A 24,554-nucleotide genomic window follows, 5' to 3' on the forward strand; every position below is an offset into this window, starting at 1 on the left:
CACACACACACACACACACACACACACACACACACACACACACACACAAATGCACGTGAGGACTCTCATTGACATAATGCATTCCCTAGCACCTTACCCTAAACGTAACCACCACAACTAGATGCCTGAACAAAACCCAACCTAATTCTAACCTAAACCCTAAAACCAAGCCTTTGCCCTCAAACAAACCATTGAAATTGCGATGACCAGCCAAAATGTCCCCACAATGGCTCTCATAACTATAGATACCACCCACCCACACACACACACACACAAGGTATTACAGCATCATAATGAATTCCTTTTAATGAGCCACTCCATGAATCATGAGACATAATTGGTGGGAAAAGCAGAGAGGAGGCTGATCCTTCCACTTACAAGGGACTGTATTATTTTATGTAAATGATCCCAGTCGTATGAATACTGTCTCCTGAGATCCTGACCAGAGCTGCAGTTTGTCAAAGCAGCAGTTTTGATCTGGAACTCATTATATTTGAGATTTAGAACAATTGAAAATGCTTTGCAGGGTAAGACTGATTTATTCTGAATGTTATTGTCCCACCTGCAGCGCTCTTGACACTGCCTTCACTTGTTTATCCGCCACATTAGTTACGCTTTCAAACGTTTCAATTCTCTCTCATTCCCGAAAAAAACTTAAACTCTTTACTGATTTGGGAACATCTGAATAAGATGAATGAGCCTCCATGTGGCCGCAGTTCCGTGTTGTGAATGCAGCTTTTGAAATTGAGATAAGGTGGTCTGAAGTGAAGGGTGCACATGTGAAACCAACAGCGTCTCCTCCCACACACGAGATGTTGCAGCAGTCGGCAACACGCTCTTTCAATTTGAGGGGAAATCAGTAGAAGTGGAAAAGAAAGGCCTTGCGCCTTAAGCTCCTCAGAAGAGGATGAATGTTAGTTTTTAAATGAATGTGTGTGTGGAGTGTTACAAGAATTGTCCTTGAAATTGTTCTCTAACAGTTACAGTAATCTCTACTGTGTGTGTGTGTATGTGTGTGTGTGTGTGTTTGTGTGTGTGTTTGTGTGTGTGTGTGTGTGAGAGAGAGTTTCTGCAGCACCTTACATCCCACATGCCATTAAAGTCAAACCTTGTTCTATATTTATGTATTGACCTGCATGTGGGCAGGAGAATGGTTTTGAGTTGAAAGTGTTTTTGGTGTATACTCTTACAAGTTGTTGGGTGCTGAGTGAGGCACTGGCACAACACGTTTAGGCTTTTGTGAAGTTTATTTTTTGATGAACTCATGATCAGGATGTTTCCAGCTGAAACAGTCCGAGGAGTCATCCGCTGTATCTACTAATTCCAGAAATGTCAGTAAAATGGTAAATGGGCTGTGTTTATTAAGACCCTTCTAAACTTTATGAGCGCTCAAAGCTCTTCACCGTACAGCTTTACCCTTCACCAATTCACACACACATTCATACAATGCAATTATGACCCATCACTCACACAATGCCGGTACAGTCAAGGGCAAATTGGGATTTAGTATCTTGCCCACGGACACAAAACAGGGGAAACTGGGATTGATAGTGGATGAGCCACTCTATCCCAGTCACACAATATCTGTCTGACATCTTATCGGCTTCATACTTGGGATGTGAATTGTTAAGGGCCTACGAAAGTGCAGCATCGATTTGGACACATGATACTTTTAATTAACTTTGACAAACAGCGACCGAGGCTCTGTAGCAGTGGCTGCTGTGATTCATCAACGCAAGTTACATTGTCCGACACGACAACTGGGGCGATCAAGACAACGGCAACTGATTCTCCAGATCCGGGTTCAGAGTCACCAGACTTTCAATAAACAGGAGAACAGCTCTTCTTTCAGCAGCTGTGCCGCAGCTTCAAGGTTCTGTGGACTGAGTCCTGCTGCTGCTCATTTATACTGCAGGTCATATTTACAGTCTGGGACCAGCATCACCACAGGCCAAACACGCAGGTTTAGAACTAGTTAAGATAAGACCATATTTTCTGATCATGTCACAAGACTCATATTCTTGTTATACTTTGATATATACTTTAAATCTGTGTAGTGCAATTTCAAAACAATGTGAATAAAGGGATATACACAGTGGAACAGAAGTTAAATTAGTTATAAAAATTATTAAAATATCTCTAACAAATTTCATAGCAAAAAATCCAAGGTTCACTGTAGCACCAGTAGTGTTTCTTTAAAAATAAATATTGAAAGTTAGAGGTTTGAGGAGGAAAGAAGGATCAAATATGTGTATATCTTTACTTAAAAACATCACCTCCCCTAGAGTCCAGGTGACGGCGTGTGTGTGAAGAGGCGAAAGACAAGCTGTGGCTGAGTCTAATCCAGACAGAACGATATTAGTGACCCGCTAGCAATCATGAATAATGTAGTGAAAAATGTTCAAGACCGATTGAAGAAATATCTTTGTCTCTTTGTACAAGACCATTTAAATGTTCCGTGGACAGTGTAAAAGATTATGCAATATATTTTATATGTTTTTGTCAAATCAGACTAGTTACAGAATGGCCTTTGACCATTATAATCAAAACGTGTATTTGAACTACCCCCTGTTACTGGGGAGCCGTGTGAACACAGACACAACATGCTCCGAGAGCACGCAGAGAAGAATTTGGCATCAAATCCAATCAGCAAAGAGAATAAATGGCACGTGTGTGTGTTGCTGTCACACCCAGCTAATGTGTTGGCTCTACACCACACAACCTGCTGGGAGCCAAGGGAGCGCCATCCATCACTAGGAATCGGGTGTGGGCACAATATCAATGCATTCAGATGTCGCTTACTGTAGCATGGCGGAATCTGTCATAGTGTGGAGTGGGAAGAAAACATGATCAGTATTAACAGATACATTTGTGAGAATACACACCACATCTATAGTTGTCAAATGTGAAATATATCTTCACTAAATATTTATCTTTGATTAACCAAATGTTCAAATAGTTATGTAAGGAAATAATTGAACCCTAATTACCATAATCTATAAAATACATTACTTAGAATGCTGAACCTTTAATAAAAACAAAAAGGAAATATAGCGTATAATATAGCACCCAACACAAATGAGTATAAAACATTTTACGATGTTTGTTACATTATTTTAATATTAAAGGGAACTTCTTGATTATATATTTGTTGTTAGCTTTTACTGCTATGCATTTAGTATAAGAAGTGTCCCCTCAAACAAGCAGCTCCTTAAAGGAGCCTTGAGGTAAATTGTTTTTTGACTGAAGGTTTATCCATCTGTTTATCATTTGGAGAAAAAGGCGAACAACCTTGGCCGAGCTCATGACTGACTCTAAAATAATAGCACACATAAGGTTGAGGAGAACAACATCCACATTCATATGCAAAACATTCACATTTAACAACACAGGCTTTCACTGGTATGTGGGCAGTATAGACAGGGTCCTGTTCACCATGATTCATTGACCTTCCACTAAGCTATAAAGTGTTTATTCCAGTCAATGCTGTGAGTACCCTTATCTTGCTGATGTTCCCCTTTACACGTGACATGTGTTTCACTTCTGTCCGTCCTGTGGCTCTCTCAGAGGTTTCTGCGTTCTTTTAACCCTCTTAAAAGAGTTGTTTTTTTTGTAATTTTTCCTTACTCTTGTTGAGGGTTAAGGGCAGAGGGTGTCACACCTTGTTTAAGCCCTATGAGACAAATTGTGATTGTGAATATGGCCTATACAAATAAAATTTGATTGATTGATTGATTGATTATCTTCTGAAGTATTCTGACAAATTAAATGCAACCCAGGTCAATTTAGATTCACACTTTTTTATAATCAAAGACTAGAAAAAATGACACTCATATGAATCTTCAACATTTCTTGTTAAGCAGGACTCAAAGACACCAAAAGGTACCACTCACCCAGGCTGCAGGCTTCAGAGAACAGCTGTACACATTGGGTGAGTTGTGCAATTCGGTGCAATATCTGCATTTGAGATGTTCTTTTTGCATCATGGACGTTCCTGCCCGGTTCCTCTTTTGAATATTCGCCTGCTTGAGTGTTTCTGATTGTCCTGATTATGGGTGTTTCTGGCTGTGTGCGGCCAGTCTCCTGCATCTTCTACCAACATGACTATACACCAGCTCTGAATTAATCAACTCTTCAAGATGCTGCAGTACTTCAAGAGCAGCTGAACCACCACTCGTACGACCTTGTGGTAGTTGTGTTCCGCCGACTTTGAAAAACAGTTTATGGTTCGACAATTAATGAATGTATTTATATTATGTAACCTTATGTATTAAAGTGGTGTAACCAGTGTTGTGTGTATTGTGATTTGATGATAAGACCCTGACCATGAATATATTTTGAGGCAATGTCTGTTTATTCTGACAAAAGAGCCATATAACAACATCCTCTGCTCAATTGTGTACATATATGTGGTGCCCCCAACATACATGCATATAGTCTCCGAATAATTATTGATAAATTATTCATGAAGTTGTTGTCCAAGCAAGTTGCGAAACATTCTCTGGAGTTTCTACTACCAGCCCCTAATACAAACACTAGATCATCTCAGTCAGACAACTCACGTTCAAACGTTTATTGCAGCAGTAAAACAGGTTTAGTGTCTGGCGTCAAGGTTCCAACTTAGTCACTCTCCCATAACGTTACACAGGACTGATAGGAGTAATATGAAAATACTTGTAGCCTCACATCGGAGCCGACAGGTGGATGCTGGGGTGGGGGAGGGGCTGAAGAGACTGGTAGCAATACTGCAGCAGCAGTGCGAGCAAAGGGGATGATGGGAAATTTCTCTCTGCTGTAGTAGGGCACCTGACATGGTGGGCGTGTATTATAGATGGTTGTGGAGAGTGAGGTATGTCACATGATGCATGTCACATGATTGGAGCAGCGCAGCTCGAGTTGGCAGCCTGAACGAGCTCGCAGGCGTCGCTCCACGTGTGAGTGAGCTCATGTGAACACAGCAGGAGATTATAAGGAAGATTCATCAAGTGTGACTTGGCGTGTTGATGATGTTTCTAACACATGATGGACACAGATCTGAAAAAAATAAAAATAATAATAAGTTCTTCGTATGTGAAAGGCAAAACACGGATTTAAACTACAGAAATGTGTTTGCATGCTACACAGTACTTTTAAGCTATAGACTCTCGCTCGGACATTTGCATTCTTCATCCGGAGAATGTCCAGAGGTTCTCTGAATACAGTGCGTGGTCTGAAATCAGCTTTAAGTGGATGTGCTCAGTGTTATACAAATTACTTTTTATACATTGAGTATTGTATAAGGATCTTAAAGTACAACGGGGGAGAGCTTGATGCTTTCAGCTATGAATATAAGGAGGCCAAAAACTCCAGCATTAAATTGTGTAATTGTACTGAATTTGCACTGCACTAGATGAAGGGCAGTGAATGCGATTCCTCGAACACTACTGCCATTATCTATGTATTGTACGCTGCAATTACGTTTGATCTCCACCCACTCATGCCCCCTATTGAGAACATTTTATCTCCTGCGTCCATGTGAAAAAAGAAACAATACGTGGCAGCTCTCATCAAGCTCTCTTTGTCTCATGCTGGAATCTAAGTTGGTCATTGAAAGGTGAAATATAGTTAGAATGAAATCAATATGAATAGTGTAATTTATGTTCTGTGATTATTAAGGGACAAATTCCACCTAGTATCCAAATCATGTTAAAGTCACATTTGCTAAGCTATTTTCGAACAAGCACTGTGTGAGATTTAGGTGTGTATAGCAACAGATTGATTTTGCAGCAGCTTTAAAAACTTAATTAGATAGTGTCAGATACGGTGAAAAAAGAAGGATGTGATCAGAACTGAGTTTTGTGTCACTAACTCAATACCTTCACCAACCCAGCACTCAATCCCAGGCTTTTACTGGCCAATAACACATATAAATTCATGGCAACAGATGCAATACTATCAGTATAATAAAAATAAATAAATAACAACCACAAATTTAGAATCTTATGTTCCCTTGTTCAAAATCAAATGCATGTTATATTGTGGGGATCCTCTAGACATGACCCTGTGCTACAGACATGTTCCTGATGTTGTGAATGCGTTTGACCCAGAGAATCTCCTGATGCATTTTAAATATGTGGAAGGCAGCTCCTGGAAAATGTCCAGACCCGATTGTGGAACTTTTTCTGGTCCTTATATTGGATCAAATTAGTTTGCATCATAAATCCTAACCATCTTTCCAAAATGAAAGTGATAATAGAAAGACAAATAGAAAAGACCTTTTGTGTCTCATTTGTCGAGTCCATGAAAAAAGCGTAAGCAATTACAATAGAAGGGAACGATATCATAATGTTCATAAAACTCTGAAAAAATAAATTTCTTACTTGATTTACTTTTTTTTGTTGAATTTGAAATTTAAAAGCAGATAAAGAAGGAAATAGGACAACAGAGGAAGAGATATAAATTAGTTAGTTTTGACATTTAAAGAAGAGATACAAAGATTTTGCAAAAGAACATTGACAATTCATTATCCCCAGAACATTTAGTAATCCCTAATTTGTGCTAATATCTATTGGTGCAATTTTTCTTTGAATATGAGTCTAACAATGTGGCAGCGGGTTTCAGGACTGTAGGCACAATGCGTCCTTTCATTCAAATAAATTAACTGACCTAGCTGCCTTGATTAGCAATCAAATAGTGGATACTGGAACAGTTTTGTTACCATTAATTAAAACCCCACTACATGATCCATTTTAAAGCAAGGAAATGAAAACGAACAATGGATGATTGAATTGTAATGTTCTTCATAATTACACATGGATCGAGACAAGGAACCAGATATTAATATGATAAGCGTTGCTGCACAGATCTTCATAAGGAGGAGATGCAGCAGAAAGCAGTATACGTGTATACTGGACGTTTCCATATTGTGAAATAAGTCAAAGCTAATGTAAAAGAAAAGCTAATTCCATAAAAATGCCCCCGATACTTATATCATGCAGTATTTAAACTACGTAGCACAGTTTAAGTCTCAGATACAGTTAATGTCATGTTCAGTGTAAACTCTGTCCAATTATTTCACGTCTTCACTGACAATAACTTTCTCTTGATGAATCTAAATATGATGAATGAAAGGTCAGACAACAAATCTGTGGGAAAAATCAACCGAGAAACAAATTTAGATGGTTTCAGTCTCACTAACATCAAGAGTGTTATGTGAAGCCTCCGTCTTTAAGACCACAACCGTTTCACAAGCTTTACATTAGGAAGAGTAGCAGGCTGCACTCTGTTGGTTAGACGTTGCAGTAGCTTTTACATTTGCATGTAATTAATTCTGTTTAATTGGCAACAACACCAACAAATGCCATGCCAACGCAGTTTCAAAAAGCATTGACTGAAAACATTGACTAATGAGACTGTGTTCATTGAGAAACCTTCAAAGATGATAGAGACCTTCATACAACATGTTGACAGATATGCAGCCTTTACGTCTCCTCTCTAATTGGATGAAATGATTAGTGACCTGCTTTGATGTTAACGCATGGAGACAGAAACTCCTAACAATATTACTGAGAACACCCTGTATCACTGACCTGCTCTTTAATTATCTTTCTTTCTTTCTTTCTTTCACGTGTTGTCAAGCTCTACATTCGTTTTTTGTTAACTCAAGCCAGACAGGGACAGTGGATGAAATGGGAGAGCATAGAGAAAAGAAAGATCAGCTGGAAGGACCAGTGTGCCACCTCCCAAGGTGGGTATACGTGGTGACACAACCAGGTACTCAAATGCCTTGCAGCATCAATAACAAAGACAACTGCTACCAATGCCTTGCCATCAAAAACAAGGGAAAGGAAAGAAGGGACAACATTTGTCCGTGGGGGGACAGGGACAGAGAGGGCCTCGTCCACTGACCAGAGTGGTCGGTTGGAGTAAGCAAGAGACTGGGAGATGTTGGTGGACGTGAGTCGTCCGCTTACACTTCCATCACATATTGTCACTACCACCCTAAGACCTGACCTGAAACTCTGGTCCAACACCCTGCGCGTCGTCTACTTCGTAGAATTGACAGCACCCTGGGAGGATAGTGTCGATGAAGCGATTGAGAGAAAAAAGGCTGCGGTTTGCAGACATGGAATTTGAGGCAAAGCAGCGTGGCTGGAAAGCAGTAGTCTGCCCTGTGGAGGTTGGCTGCAGGGGGTTTCCGTGCAACATTAACCATCAGGTTGCTCAAAGATCTTGGGATCCATGGACAAGCCCTGCACCAGACCATAAAAGAATCATCACACTGTGCAGAACACTGCAGCCAAAGGCTCTTGATCTGGAGGAAAGATCCCAACTGGGCCCCAAGATGGAAGGGACATGCACCCTGCAGTTCTGATCAAGCTGTGGAGGGCCTGCCTGAGAAGAGGGTGTCTTGTGATTAAAAGGCCTAACACCTGATGGCGCCAAGGTACACAACTGAAGACATGTCCCTAACATCTGCTGGTGGTCACTTACATCCGATAACATCAATTTGTGTACATATCTTTTATGTCTTTAAAGCAACCATGTGATTCAACACATTGTTTCATTCACTCTAGTGGAGGGTTACGGGCAGAGGATATTGCACCTTGTTCAACTCTATGTGTTTCTGTACATTATTGTCATAAGGGTTTCACCTTTCACCTTCTCTTTCACTGTCATTACCATTTAGTAAGTATAACATTGATTTTAAATGAAAAGGAGGAAAATATGAGAGATAATATTATAAGAAGTGGATATGTCCTGTTTTCTTTATATGTCTATAAGACCAAATTAATACAGTAAGGAATATAAACATGTATGATCAAAATCTCATAACCTCATATAGAAGTCACTTTATATCGAGTTAGTCATTAGTATTGTACTTGGTCATCCGTCTCTGTGATTCTTTAGGTTTTGTTTGAGCTCTAGCTGTACTCTGACTCTCATCCATATAATTAATTATAACACATACAATTACCTAAATAACTTCTTCTACAAAAAAATATTTTTTTTCAAGCAAAGACTAAATCTAAGATGGGAAGACAAGTATTGTTCTAAATGAGAACTGTATTAAATTAGAGCTAATTATGCAACCAAATTGTAAACATGAATCACCTGTATATCTGAGAGCTCTGGGAACCTGAAAGAATGTTTATGTACAGAAGAGATGACACAGATCATGTGTACTTCTCTGATCGTTGTTTGCACAGATTGTAGCTGTACTTTCCCTGTGATAATATAAATCGTCTTGGGCTCCCAACATTTACAACTTCCTTGTTTTTACGGACCAACCACTCAACCCTCAACATGTAAGGTGTCATTAACCATCTAGAATAAACCCTTTGACAACTGTCCTTGTGTTTTAATGTCTCAGTGGAGAATTCAGCTGTCACAGTTAAACATGGAATTCCCCAAATCCTGTTGATGACACATGTTATGTACACTAGCTATTATGTCACCGAAACACATTAAAAATATCATCATCATCATCATCCAGTGTTAATTTAAATGTGTCATGAAAGTGTGAGTTATGATGAATAAACTAAATCAAATCATAATGTTGTGTCTACTCAGTCCCTTGCTCATTTCGGGAAAAAGACTAATATTTGTTTTTCTACAGCCAAACACATAGAACTTTATTAAATTCCTCTGAGACTGATTGATCCCCTTTGTGTTTCTCAATGACATGTTTCATGTTAATGTCACTGCTGCTTTTAGCCGAGTAGAGGCGCTTCACGTCGAGGCCACAACAACATGGGACTCGCTCAGACTTGTCCGCAGGGCTGAGAACAGACAGAGGAGCAGACCATGACGACAGCGCAGAGGAGGGATTGGGTGTCACAAAGGGTGACTCAACGAGAGGCTGCTTCAGGTAAAGAAAATCCCTGTCACTTGGTGCACACGTTACTTAATCTTCACACACCCAGATTCAAGACGCAACTGAACAATGGTGAAGATATCTTGTTCTTCAAGCCTTTTTTCTGAGGAAGAACCGGGGAACTACCACAGGTGTCACAGCATGGACAAAATAGTATCATGACTGCATCAACAGTTTCCAATTAATCAGTTATGGCAATGGTGATTCATTGCCTCACTCTATCGCAATCACGGTCAGAATTGGGAATGAAGGGGAACCATTCTCCCGATTCCAAGTCAGTGTACCAAAAAAATAATTTTCAAACTGCTACTTTAGGGTAAAGATGCTGTAAAGAGTCGCTTTGAAACTTACTGCTTTCTCAAAACAGCAGCTTAGGACTATAGAAAACTGTTTAAACATTTCCAGGTGTAAAGTTTTGTGTTTGTGCTACAACCAGTGGCAGGACAGGTTCACCTCATTTCGCCAAATGTTACTTAGAGCCTCTGGATACTTGACATGCAATTCTGACCTGGTCTGAAAAAATGCTTTGGGGCTGATTATGGAGATTAACTGAAGATGGACGACTTCCAAAATTCCAAAGTTTCTCCACCACTGGGGGGTTAAAGCATTCCCTCTGTCACGATGCTGCCTCACAGGTAGTGTTGGTGTCTGAATAACACTTCTGAAGCAGGAACATTTGATTCTGAAAAGAACACAACTCTAATATATTTAAAATAAAAACCATGATTTCTTCAGGATGTTCATGTCTATGCATTTGAAGGCTCTGCTTTCAGTATCAATCTGGTGAAAATACAGCGTGGTTCTTACTTTCACAGGAACATAAAAGATACATATGTCTTTCCTATTCAGAATAAAAACCACTGAAAAGCCAAGGTCCATTGATAAGACTGGATTTTTCTCACCGCAGAAAGAATAGCAGCCTTTAGAAATGAGGTTATACAGTCTGAGCGTCAGCAGTGCAAATGTTTGCCAAAATAATAGATGCTTTTGAACAGAATCCATCTAAAGAATAATACATATATGCACTAACCCTTGAAAATACCATTCAGCATGTACTGAAAACACTGTGACACCTTAAGAAACACACTTCAATCAGTCCTGGGTGTTTCTGGTTAAATTGATTTGTGCCTTCACAGGAAGCTGCCAATTAGGACCATAGGACCATAGAATCAAGACCATAGAAAAAGATGGGAGAATATCTCCTCTTCCTTCGGTTGTACAACAATTTGGCTAAAACATCCTGTGAATGGGTTGCTCCATCTTTAGCTTTTGACGTGATTTGGAGACAGAGTCTGCACGGTAATGTGGTATGGAGGATCCAGCCGATATGGTCAACCAATCGCAGGTCAGTCTCACCTATCAATCATGACGTTTCACCCCTAATAACTAATTAAAACACAAGGTCATGGAAAAATAAACACAAGAGGAAACACGAGAACTACCAAAAATGTCAGAAAACTTCTTGTAGAAAAATGTTTTTAACGTGTACTCTGACTTTCTAGTTTGATCCAAGGCCGGGGTTAATTAGTTAGTTATTAGTTAAACTGCAGCCATCCATCAGGAGGCAAACTAAATGATTTGGCTTCACTTTTCGGGACTATACATTATTATGTATAGTCTATGATCAGGACATGTTTTGCACATAATAAATATTGGTGTATAATAAACATGTTTTGTGGATTCATTATGTAAATTAGTGTTTTTGCCCTTTTCCGCAAAGTCTCAAGGCGATCGGATGATCTAAGGATGGAGAGAAATAAATTGAGTTTATTAGTCGGAAAATAAAATATGATTTGTGTTTAATGATGTCAAATCCATTGAAAAACCCAAACTGATGATGTTGATGCAACAAATGATCCTGTTTGTATTAATAGATGGTTTAGTTCCAGTAAATTGACTTGAATTAACTCAGCATTTCCTCCTGAGAAACAGATGTTATATAACAAGCCAGTTACTCAAAGGGCTTAATCAGAAGAGCCGACAGGTGGAAGAATGCCAGATGTCGCCAACAGGAGCTCATGACTGCACATGTTTCATTCAGACATTTCTGTGAGAAAAGTTTGACATACTAGTGCAGCTCCATCCCTGCAGCAGTTATTTAAATTGTTCGACTCTGATATTTCAGGGATATGTGAGATAAAATGGAGACTAATGATCCTTGTCTTATTGGTTTAAGTTTATTTAGTTTTTTTGGATTAGTGGACTTGCTGTCTTTGTGGAGCTTCTGCTTAACAATACAAGTGCTTTGATTAAAATGGCCAGATACACCTAAGATACAATTTGTTGAGAAAAAAATAGGCATGTGCATTATTGTCTCGGTTGGTGTTAACACAGCACTGAACAGAGCATTTGGATAAGGCCCGGTGCCATTTGCCTTGCAGTGTTAATCAGAGCCTCTTTACGTCTGTCATTATCTTGATTTTTCGTCGGTGTGAACTTCGTCCCTGAACAGGGAAGGGGTGTGGCTGAAAGTCTCAAACAGGTTTATGGCTGCCTGTGAGCAAGTTTCATTTGCATGTCAAAACTGGAATCCACACCCTCCACCTGCAGAGTGCTTATCATGCCGAGACTACTCCTTGTTTAAGTCTCTTCCAGCTGGAACACAAAAGCTTCTCTGAATACTGAGCACCGGGTGAACATACACAAAGTCTAAGAGGGAAATTCGAAGGAAAAAAACAAGAGGATTTTCACAAAGTTCGGAGTCTACATGTAAGTTGCTTTTGTTCAGTGAAACTTAATGGCGTTGTTAGTTGCTCACTGTGTATTTAATGCCTCAGAGAGACGCATCTAAAAAAGCGGTTTGAAATGAATTCTCTGAACAGCAGGAAGCTTGTGACGTGATGTGTAAATAAATATGCTGTTTGAACAAGGTTATGATTTGTGGTTCTGGTAACGATTACACAGACGAAGCGAAACATTAAAGAACACTTACCTGTTTTAATAATAAGTATGAATATAGCTTACTTTTCTAATAGCTATTCAGTGTTTCTTGTACAAGTACATCCTGAACTCAAAGTATGTTTGACACCTCAGAGATGATTGTATGTTAAGTGCAATGCTCTTTACAGTGAAATACACATTTTCTGCATAGTAGCACAAAAGAATTCTCGAAAGTGAAAGATTCACACCCTCTCTCAAGCAGGTTTATTGTCACCATCAAAGTCTCAAAAATCCCAGCTCCCTTGTTTGAACACCGGTTTCTGTCTAACTGCCGCGGACGATCACCCTTATTCAGCAGGTATTAAGAGGTGTCATATAACTGCACATATTCTTTGCTGCACACCTTGTGATTTGAAAATACTTTGGATGAGGTGAAGTTAGGATGAAGTGAAATCAAATATTGAAACAAGTTCTTTCCCACTATGAGGTTTTTAACTGTCATTAGACTTTATACGTATTCAGTAAGAGATTAATTTAGGGGCGTTCTGGCTACGTTTACCTTTTTTGGAGTCAGGGCTTGTTTGCAGTAATTTTTAAAGTTTAACTAAACTCCAACTTTATTCCATAGTAATGCAATTACTATAATACAAGCTGTGTAGTCCTGTAGAAACTGTCGATTAACTAAAAAGATACGAACCAGTGAATCAGGTTCTAATTGGGAAGCAGTTCCCGGATAATTAATCAGAGTTAAGAGTTAATCCCAATCAATACATGAAAAGCATTGTCAATATGGAGACTCACAGATACGGAGACATGAGACACTGGTTCATCAATGTCAGCCTTTTATTAACTTATCTTTACCCTCTAAAATGTCTGTTTCACAGCAGATACTGTAATTAGCCTCTTGGTTTATCATTTGGTTATCATTTGGTATTATTGGTCTTCAAATACCTTTCAGTTATTTAGAAAGTGATATTGGTTTGTTTTGTTTAGATAAGGATCACAGGTTGTCTGGTCATTTGAACATTGCTCAGTGCCATGTGTGTTGGAAGGGGCTGTTTGCTCGGCCTGTGGTGATGCCGGTCGCAGCTTTCTATCTGAAACTGAAAAAGTGATCTGCACTAAATCAGCTGTGGAAAGTAAAGACTGGCTGCTGGACCCTGAACCCTGAAGCCACAGCAGCAGCAGCACAAGGAGCTGTTCACCTGTTTGTCCAAAGTTCTGTGAAGCTCGACCCAGTATGCAGAACCGCGTTGTCGTGAACGTGCTGCGGTCCTTTTCAACAAAGTCCCTTACATTGATAAGTCCAAGCCACTGACTTCCTCAGAGCACTGGGCGCCTGTTTGTGTGTTTATACCAGACCATATTTTACACTGCACTTCCCAGGGCCCTTTACAATTCACATGAAGTGTCAAGCCAGTGCATTCTACAAACAGAAAGGCAGGGATTTCTGCAACAAATTTCAGATACTTTCAAATCTTTGCAAGTCTTGAGAATACCTTAGGCAATAACTATGCAAAGACTAGAACACATTACCATGTAAACCAGAAGACTTGAAAGATACGTTACCCTTCATGACTTTTCCATGTACTATATTTAAGCTTAAAGATTAATTTACTGTTTTTTTTTACACTATATGGCATTATACCTGCTACATTATGGTTTAACAATATTACCTTTACATTCAGTTTTTTGTAATCATGACATTTTCGTGTGTGACGTTACTGTTTACTTTGATTAGTTTAGATTTAAAAAAATCCAATCTTTGGGCCTTCTCCACCTTGATATGTGTTTGATGTTTTTAAATCATGTCACTGGTTTCTATTATCCATGACAGGTTTGCTGAAACAGTCTGGAGCAATGGAGTCTCCAGAATTTTCCATGCTGTCATCCTTGAGGGGGGAGATTAAATCAGAGGATTATATACAGCCCCACTACAAAGAGACATATCGCCTGGCAATTGATCGCCTGGTGAGTGACGGCAGAGACAGTTACCAGGAGTTTCTCAAGGGAGAGCGGATCGGGAGCTTCCTGTCGGAGGATGAGCTTCTTTTTATCACGTCAAATGCAGAACAGCTCCCACCTCAAAAAAACACGGAGGAAAAAGATGAGCCATCGGACAGCAAATCATCATCTGGGACCTACTGGCCAATCCACTCCGATGTGGACACGCCGGATTTGGATTTAGGGTGGCCAGACGTCATTCATGAAAAACTACAGACAAATATTGATCTGCTCTTTCATCCACCAAGACAAAACAGCCCCAGTATCAAAGACATGATCCGTAAGCGTATTCAGGAAGCAAGACAGGTAATCAACAGTGTGCTGACGTGCAGACACACACAAACATGTGTCTCTATGACTTCGGACATTGTCTTACATTGATTTCCTAGAGACCTCCTCTTACCTTAGTTACTTATTGTCGAACCCTAACCTTATCTTAAAATATTTTCATCCATGATCTTTAGCGGGGATGTAAAGAACCGGGTTCTGAAGCAGGAACATCCTTGCTGTGAGGCTCCTGTGCTCACTATCACCACCGTCACCCATTTAAAAAACGTCTTAACCTTAAAATTAAATGATTTACATTATGCGGACATGCTTTTTGTCCCCATAAGGAAGATTAGGGCCAATAATGTGTCTGTGCTAACAGACCTGTCTGACATAATGCACTCCAGATAGCCCCTTACCCTAACATCAAAACCATCACAACCAGTTGCCTAGTCCCAACCCTGATTCTAACCCTAAAACCAAGTCTTAACAATAAACAAACAACGGTTTGAACAGGAAAGACAAGTATAAGCCTACACAAGTTTGTGCAGCTAACCTTGCAGTTACTTTCATACATTGTAGGCAGCCAAACCAAAATCGTATCCCTATTCTTGACCATGACCAACTAATGCTAACGCTTAGCTTAGCCTAACCACAATTCACAACTTAACCTGGACCTAAGAAAATAGGTTTTGCCTTATTAGGACTGCATGGGGTTGGGTCCCCATGAGAATAATTGGTCCTGATACACAAACCCATACCCTTACCTTAACAATCACAACTAAATGTCTAACCCTAACCCTTGCCATAGACCTAACCTAAACCTAAGCCTCAGCCAAACCCTAAAACAAGTCTTGACCCTCAAACAGGCCTAGGAAAAAGTGAAGACGGGTCCAAAAGGTCCTCACAAAGTTGTAAGTGCAAGTACACACAATTTGTTGTGACTTGCTCACACTTCTGTCTGAGCAGACAAACTACCTCAGACATACTTCATGCTTCTCTACTGAGTATAACTGGAGAAAGAGGCTTGTCTATGGTATGTGACATGCACTTTACCCCCCGAGGCAGCTCCATGGATTTCTGTTGTTCTCCAGAGTAGAGGAGTGCCTGCTGGGGTGGATGAGGTCAAATTCTGGTTCTGCCACCTACCATCTTGAGAGGAAAGTGTGAGAACCAGTTTGAGTAATCCCTTAAACCGCCTCAGTTATTTCTCAGACTGCGTCATTATGATTCATAAACTAGTTTTATAGGTGAAAATTGTGTCAGTTAGTCTTCTGCTGAGTTATTACATGTTGTGTTGTTTGGACTCAATTAAACCAACCTACACAAAAGTGTAACATGTTCTGGGCAGAAAAAGAAAGTTTCTCTCTTCAACTCACAAAGAGCCAATGAAACCCTCTTTGTTGTTACAACCAGTGCAGTATAAAATAATTCCCTTTAAAAAAAGTTAAGTAAGTCATGAGACACAGCAATTGAAATCTCTTGAATCTGACAAACAGAAACTTTGGAGGGAATATTCATTTAAATGTATGCATTGGTTGGACATTGCACAGATGGTTGAGAGTGACCCTTCTGATGGTTCATCTGAGTGATAGAAATCTTTTTAGACAAACGCACCACACAGGAAATTAAAGGGGGAAAGGAATTAGTTGGACATCAGTTCATTAAACAGCTCATTACTGCCACTAGGACAAAGTATTATGTTCCTGCTTCATAACATTCAGTATTTTCAAAGTGCACATTATCATGATAGACTTTTACTGAAGTCTCATTAAGCCTTAAGGGAAATTACAGATTACAGAGAAAATTTTTTCCCATGTCCTTGATTAACCAAAAATATTCTTCCCAGGATGACAGAAATATTTTAAATTGTAGATACAAAAACTTGTACTTTATCATGTCAGATACTCTTCCAGGAATGATAGAAAATGATTTGGGATCAATAAATATTGTGCTTCTTATACATACTGTTGTGCAATAATGGTTAGGAGTGATACCATAAGCTAGTGTGCCTTTAGGCGTTCAATAAATTTGGTTATCAAAAATAGAAAATAAAACATTAATATTTAACATATTAATATTAAATCATAACTTTAGTTTGACTAAGTTCTCGCGGGGCACCACCCTTCATAGAAGGGAAAAGATAGCCAATTTATTGATTAAGATCAGTCTCATTTAGATCTAGTTCAATTAGAAATCTTAATATTTACTATTAAAGACTATATAATGAACAGTTAAGGTTTATAGAGTTCTTGACAGTGTAGAGGTTGGCAAACTTCACTTATGCAACATTAATGACAGGACAAGGTTAAAAGAAAGCATTTATTATAAACATAATAAGTATAAAACACCAATTACTAAACAATATACTGACTAATAAAGATGTGTGTGTGTGGGGGTGTGTGTGTGTGTGTGTGTGTGTGTGAGGGTCTCTCTGGTGGCTAACAAAGAGAGTCAAACCTTCCTGTGATCTTTTAAGATCTCTAAGCTAGCAGGCCCCCCCCCTCCTTCTGGTCGGGGGACGTAGCTAAGTAGGTGAAGAGATATGCGGGGTCTGTGAGAATGCTAATCAGAAAATGGCAGGGTCTGTGTTGAGCCCGACTTACATTAACCTTGATTTAACTTGTAACACAATATCACCACATATATCAAACTTATAAACACCACACAGAATCAAATAAACAGTCTTGCTTAGCCTAGTAAAATTATTAAGCCCAGATTATGTTACCAGTCCAAGGACAGGGAGAAAGTTGCTGTGCAGTTCGGTTAGCAGTTCTGGCTTTTGAAGTCTCTGGTTCGTGTGGTCTCTGCTTCCGCGGTTCTGTTGAGCTGTGCAGTTCAGTTGCTTATTGAAGCCGTAGTTCTTACCTGCAGGACACCGAGTCGCTGCAAGGAGTTTAGAAGAAGCTTGAGATGCGTGGAGGTTTTCTTGAGAAGATGAGCTGGAAGCTCGACCTTTGACCTCCAGTTGTTGGAAAGAGAATATTTGAGCTGGAGGAATCCGGTTCCTCCACTCGCCGATGCAGGAGGAAAGGCCAGCGGCCTGCTGTCCTCAGTGGTGGTCGGTGGAGAAGAGCGCTGCTGGAGCAGCCTTCGGCCCTCCGAGGGGTTGGAGAAAGAGAGTGACTCTGGGGGAGCCTTGATCTTTTATAGACCCGGTTGCCCCTTGGTCATGGGACCAGACTGACCAATTGGAGTTGACCCTGGTAGATATTCGCACCTATGTGCGAAGATGCTGAAACAAAGGGGACATGTTGCCTCCTGGGAGACGGAGTTATTTGACCTTCTCAGTACAAAGAGAACACATTGCACTCTGGGAGATTGAGTATTCTCCAGCCCATGCGGCTTGTGGCTTTCTCAAGACAAAGGCCATGTGCTCTCAGGTTTTGACTTCCAATACAGGCCTGAAAGAGAGGCCTGCCTTTTTGCACAAAAACCATGTCCCAACAATACTAAAACTTTTATCCACCACTTGTCCTTCACTTGTATATACCTTAAAAAAATATATATATATATTGGCTCCTTTTACTGCACATTTTTCCATTAACCACAACTCTAGCATTTTTGTGTGAGCCTGTCAGACTGATGTTTTCTACTCTTCTTCATGAACTGTGACTTTATCTTTTATCGATAAAGTCACAGGTTCTCCAGGTGTGAAGTGGTCAAATGTATTAAAACTCCTCTGGTCTTAACACATCATGAATTATTTACCATGTCTTGCAGGTCGTTGCCATTGTGATGGACGTGTTCACTGATGTTGACATATTCAAAGAGATTGTTGATGCCACTGTGCGAGGAGTTGCAGTTTATGTGCTTTTGGATGAATCACATTTGAAATGTTTCCTCACAATGGCAGAAAATCACGATGTTAAAATCCAACAACTCAGGGTGAGTACTGCACATGACTTAAAACATCCATGTGACCATTTTCTTGATTTTAACGTACATTACATTGAAAATTATTTGTTTTTCGAGGTGGTTGTTGCTTCGAGGTGTTGACAAAAGGATGAACCCTCAGTTTTTGTACATGTATATTTTGCAAGTGACTTATTTACATACAAAATACATACAAGCCAATGTTTATTCATCTTTTACTGTTGTGGAAACAAAGTCTCATTTCAAAATCTGGTTTCTCCGGTTTATTGGGAGGAGTCATAATTATTTAGCACAGCTGCAGCACAAAGCAACAAATGCAGCAGTACAAATCTTCTGAATGGTGTTTAACAAAGCAACGCCATTTCTCAGCTGTTCAACTTTTTGAGTGACATATTTGTGACCTTATTCTGTAAACTTCAACAGTGGTAAATAAAACTCTGACATTTTCCTTTCACTCCTCTGGTGACAGAACATGAGGGTGCGCACTGTGAAAGGTCAGGATTACCGCTGTCGATCAGGAGCAAAATTTCATGGCGCAATGGAGCAGAAGTTTCTTTTAGTCGACTGCCACACAGCGATTTATGGCTCATACAGGTAAATAAGCATGGCTTCACATCAGAAGAGCTGTAAGGACCAGTTTGTGAGCACAGCTCTAGTCACAAGCTGCGTCACAAGAAAAAATGCCTCTTTAAAATATGGAAGCAGCTTTTGTTTGTTCTTTCAGTATAAATGTAAATATAGACTTTGCAAAAAAAATATCTCCCTGAACCAGTGTTATCTTTTAAATATTTTTTTGTATTTTTGTCCCAAATGACTAAGAGATTAAATTAAATTCAATGTTTTTAAACGATAATTATGTTTTTTTAAATTCAATATGTTCTTGTTTTTATGTTTGTTTACAGCTTCACTTGGTCATTTGAGAAGATTAATCTGAGCATGGTACAGGTCATCACAGGCCATCTGGTGAAGATGTACGATGAGGAGTTCCGAACCCTCTATGCCCGGTCGACTGTGCCAGCTAACCTGGGCCTTCCGGAGTGCTCCATCCAACACAACGGGCCAAATGGACAACAGATTTTACCAGCATCTCATTCAGCCCAGAAAATTGAACGGAGGGACGTGCTAAGGCACACACTGGACACGGTCTATCGGAAGACCTGTGAGAGGAAACTGGGACTGAGAGACTATGAGGAGAGGCTCTTAGAAGAGGAACCAAACCACCATGGGCCATTGTTTGAGAATGGGCTCGGTGGTCAGAACCAGATGTCCCATTTGCAGCCTGCAGAGGCGATGAACCATTTGAAAAGGCACAGCTATGCAGGGGAGAGACAAGATGTATATACGCCACAGAACATCCAACCCAGGGGAAGCCACTGGAATATCTCCAGGGAAACAGGAAACAGAATAAACTATCCCACGGACAATTATGTGCCACAGATATACCAAGGTCAAAACATTTATAATGACAGTGACAAAAACATTCTGTCCATCCAGCAGAATATGCCAACACTGGAGAATACATCAAAGTCATTCATGCGCACAATGCGGATCGAGTCTTACCTCAACAACCCTGACGCCCCATTTGGAGACTCTTTTGACTATTTAGACCAGTTTGAACCAATGGACAGAGCTGGTTCTTTCCTGCAGGGACGAACTAGGTCTTCCTTTGCTTTAAGGCCACCTATACCAGAGCACATGGACCCAAATAGAGCAGCACCACACACTCCTCTGCACTACACATCGATGCAGTGGAATCCAACAGCCGCCTGTGAGAATAGAATAAATAAGGACCAATTCATAATGAAGAGTCAAAGTTCACAGATTTTGGATGACAATCGCAATATTGCAAGCTATGGTCCAGGAAGGAACTCTTACCAATTTCCTTATACCAGTTTAGGCCGAGCTAAAGGTGGACATATGATGACAAACCCTGACATCCTGTCAGACAGTTGGCAAAAAAGGCATAGCCTGGCAGATCCGAGATCAGACACAGAGTACGGACATGAGTCATCAGGTCACATGTACGGAGCTTTTGGAAGGATGCCCATTAATAGGAGCACAGCAGGGATCAATGCTCAGAATGGTGCATATGTGTCAAATATGAATGAAGATCAAAGATCTGTCTCTCATTATGATGTCAAGAGTATCAAAGGTACAAAGGGCCCCAGTACCCCCAACTGGCAGGAATCACCATGTAGGACTGTGTCTGCAGCAGCACTGGATATGAAAAGCAGGGATTTGATGGCTAAAGCAAACAGCAAGGGCTCTCAACCTTTTCTCCAGAAGGGCTCCAAGAACGTGCAATCTATGCTGAACATACCAGAGAAAAAAGAAGATTCAGTCAGGAACATTGAAACGTTGAGTATCACCTCAGGTGCAAGTACAAACACTTTAACAGCCGAGGATGAGGTGAAAACATCCGATGGATTTGGGAAACTATACAGAAACAAATCGAGCCCAATCAGGTCTTCCTCAGAGCAGCAAAGGAAGTGGTCAAAGGACGGACATCCTCACTTTACGAAACCTCAGCTGACGACTGAGGAGCACAAACATTCCACGCAGGTCTCTCGCCCCGATACAACCAGAGAGCAGAAATCCACTGTTCTGGACAAAAGTGTGAAGCCCAGCCTTGACACAGGCAGCTTGACAAAAAACAGAGGAGCAGAAGGTCGCCTGTATAGCAGGTATGAGCCGTCCCGCTCATTAGAAAAGAAACACCCTCTGCACGGCCTTGGAAGCACACGTTCCCAGGAGAAACCCAAAAGCCCTCCTAAAGCTGAGGCAGATGCCGACCTCAGCCGGGGTACACGAGGACACCATGAAAATAAGCTGGGGAAATTTTTTCATAGAGTGGGGCATCTCCTACAAAAGAACAAATACTGACTGCTGCATTTGTAGAACACTTGGTCTGTTTGGGTCTCGTCAATAAAGACGAACGGGCACACGGGTAATATTAATATTTGAATCAATGACTGGATATAAAGATGGACGACATGACAGCTCCCTAACAATGACGCCAAATCATCTGCATTGTAGGTTATAAAAAGTCTTTAAACACAATAAGTGCATTTTTCTCAAAGTTGTTTTCTCTCATTTAAGTCAGTCTCATTACACAAGTTTGATTTAATTCGTTATTAGATGAAAACATGACTGACCTGTGATTGGTCGAGCTTGTGTATCAGCAGGACCTTGACACTATCAAGCGAGCTCCATACAACGATAACTACTGCACAAACTCTGGCTCCAAATTATGTCGGAAGCGCATGATCTGGGATATATTGTAGCTTCATTTTTGCACAACAGGAGGAAGCGAAGATGCATCGTCCATCGTTATTTATAGTCTATGATTCGTATGTATGGACTTTATTTGTGTGTTTACTTTACAAAACACTGTTTACACGTCGTTGCCTGCTTCTTTAACTTGTGCACTGATTAATACCAGCAAGAGGTGAGGAATGAATACATGCTGGGGCCTTTTTATACAACATCATCTCAAAACTTCGCTCTCATGCTGCTTTGAGTTTGCTTTTCACTCGCTTCAATCAAGGTAATGAATTCGAAAGCTGTCAAAAGATGTTTTGGATGCTCTGAATCATAGCTGTGTGAAAATATCCAAGGTGTGTGCAATTTGTTACTGCAATGTAGATGTGTACGCATACTGGTGTGCTGTTGTGTTTCATCAGAGGATTCTGACCTTGTCTTTTAGGTATGTTAAGGTAAAGCTGTTGCAAATACCTTCAACATAAAATATAACACTGCTCCTTATGATGGAAAACATATCTGTACTTAATCATATCCTTGATATTTATGTGCCTGACAGAGGCTTTATGAATGCTATGGGGGTTGCAATAATTTTACAATGTTCTCAATAGATTTTTGTACTGTTTATTTTTTCACATTCTTTATTAAATCTTTTAATGACTGGACTTGAAAACATACAGTGTAGTCAGGGCCCGCCTGGAAGAAAATGTAATCCAATGACTGAAGCTTTCCTCTTCAAGAGAAATCTTCCATCAATGGTTTTGTTTTATGTTATGAAAAGTGTGTGTCATAGAAAGGCCAGCTTTGACTGTTATCTTAATAAAAAATACAGGAAATTAGAGATGACCTTGAGCATCTGGGGGTTAGTTTCAAAAGCTATTGCAGCTAATGTTACATCCCATCGAAAACAGAAAAGACTAAATAATTCAAACAGTGAAATTGGTGTGCATTAATAATAGTATGTTCTTGGACAAAAAACATCACTCACAGCTCAACATAGGCTAGAAATAATTCAAACAATTCCCCTCATTAAAAACTGAAACAATTACATTTTTGTTTTGGAATGAGGCAAAGTATTCAGCTGCAGAGAATCTGCAGAGAAAATTTCAATTAAATACAAATTCATTACGAATAAAGAAAATACACGTGAGCTGGCATTTTAACATAACTTTTTTTTCCTGAAATGACCGCACACCAACTGAGGCATTCACGCTAAAGAAGGTCTGCGAGGATAAATCAGGTCTACCAGCTCGTAAAGACAGCAGTCGACAGGAAAATGACGTCACAGTAGGTGAGACACCACAGTCCCGTTAGTTTGAGATGAGAGAGAACTTTGGTGAGGGAGAGTAGAACGTGGTGCGCCCCCAACAGGCCAAACACTTAAAAATGTACTTAATAGTTCAACTGATGGAGCCTCATGCACTGAAGGGCGAGTTCTCCTGCGGCCGCGGTAAATTGTGTTCCAACACGGCTGATGTGTGATGCTGATGAAATGTTGATGAAAATTACAGGGGATGTTCAGAGTTTCTGCCCGTCTGCTAAATCACGGCAGGATGTCCGGGAATAATGAAGATTACATGCTTTACCAAATCAATTCCCCACTGTCTCACTGTTTCGCTTTCTGTGGTGATTTCACCACAGTTAAGAAAAAGAAGATGACCTGTTGTAAGAAGTCACAGCTCCCTTGAGCTTTTATTAGCAACGTTTTAATCAGTTTGTTATAAAACAACAGTGAGAGGAAGCTGAAAAAGACCAAATCATGATCACAGGCAAAACACACACTCCAGCATAGAGCTCATAATAAACTGTTAAAAACACACACTCAAAAACATTATCATGCTTATGAGAAACATTTCATCTTTAAGTTTGAAAACTTTAGTGTAAAAGTTAACTCTTAAGGGTCTATGGTCTAAGTAAATGTTATAAAGCAGTGACCGATCTTTTTGCTGTCACGGCTCCTCAGCTTGGAAACTCTATGTATACTCTGCTAGATGTATCTAGTCACAGTTGGTGGGAATCTTTGACTTATATGAAAATTGCAGGCTTACATTGCATTAGTTTCCTTGCAAATATTATTTTCTAATTAGCACAGATTAAAGACAGCATCTACAGAAGCAAACCTCTTCCTTTACTACATGAGTAATAAGTCAAAAAACATACATTGTTCTGTTACTATAGGTCATATAATTGATTTGACTATTTTGACACCATGGAAATGACGTAGAGAGTCAAAGGAAGCTGTGTGATGAAAATCATTTTCACAATATTTCCGACATGAATCAGCTGAAAATATTATTATTAGACCCTTTTTGCTTATTTTCTGAGAAAGAAAATCTCTTGTGTACTTTCATCTGATGAGGACGGTGATGCATCCACTTGAATTCCTGCAAAAAATCTGAGAGATTAACTA

The 24,554-nt window shown here is 40.0% G+C and overlaps 1 protein-coding gene across 1 annotated transcript; it reads left to right on the forward strand.

Moving 5' to 3' along the window:
* Window positions 1-14,587: 14,587 nt before the first annotated feature.
* Window positions 14,588-21,766, forward strand: fam83b (family with sequence similarity 83 member B). Its single transcript, XM_061087785.1, has 4 exons — window positions 14,588-15,046; window positions 18,731-18,895; window positions 19,353-19,477; window positions 19,786-21,766. Exons 1-4 carry the CDS (start codon window positions 14,597-14,599, stop codon window positions 21,764-21,766), a joined length of 2,721 nt encoding a protein of 906 aa, XP_060943768.1. The 5' UTR covers window positions 14,588-14,596.
* The last annotated feature ends 2,788 nt before the right edge of the window (window positions 21,767-24,554 follow it).

Source organism: Limanda limanda, chromosome 15 (assembly GCF_963576545.1).
Source record: "Limanda limanda chromosome 15, fLimLim1.1, whole genome shotgun sequence".
Taxonomy (NCBI): Eukaryota; Metazoa; Chordata; class Actinopteri; order Pleuronectiformes; family Pleuronectidae; genus Limanda; species Limanda limanda.

Excerpts from the sequence above, each read along its gene's own strand:
- fam83b (XM_061087785.1), top strand. The coding sequence starts at position 14,597 with ATGGAGTCTCCAGAATTTTCCATGCTGTCATCCTTGAGGGGGGAGATT. Across the intron at positions 15,047-18,730 it reads GTATTCAGGAAGCAAGACAG|GTCGTTGCCATTGTGATGGA; the intron begins GTAATCAACAGT and ends CATGTCTTGCAG. Across the intron at positions 19,478-19,785 it reads GCGATTTATGGCTCATACAG|CTTCACTTGGTCATTTGAGA; the intron begins GTAAATAAGCAT and ends GTTTGTTTACAG.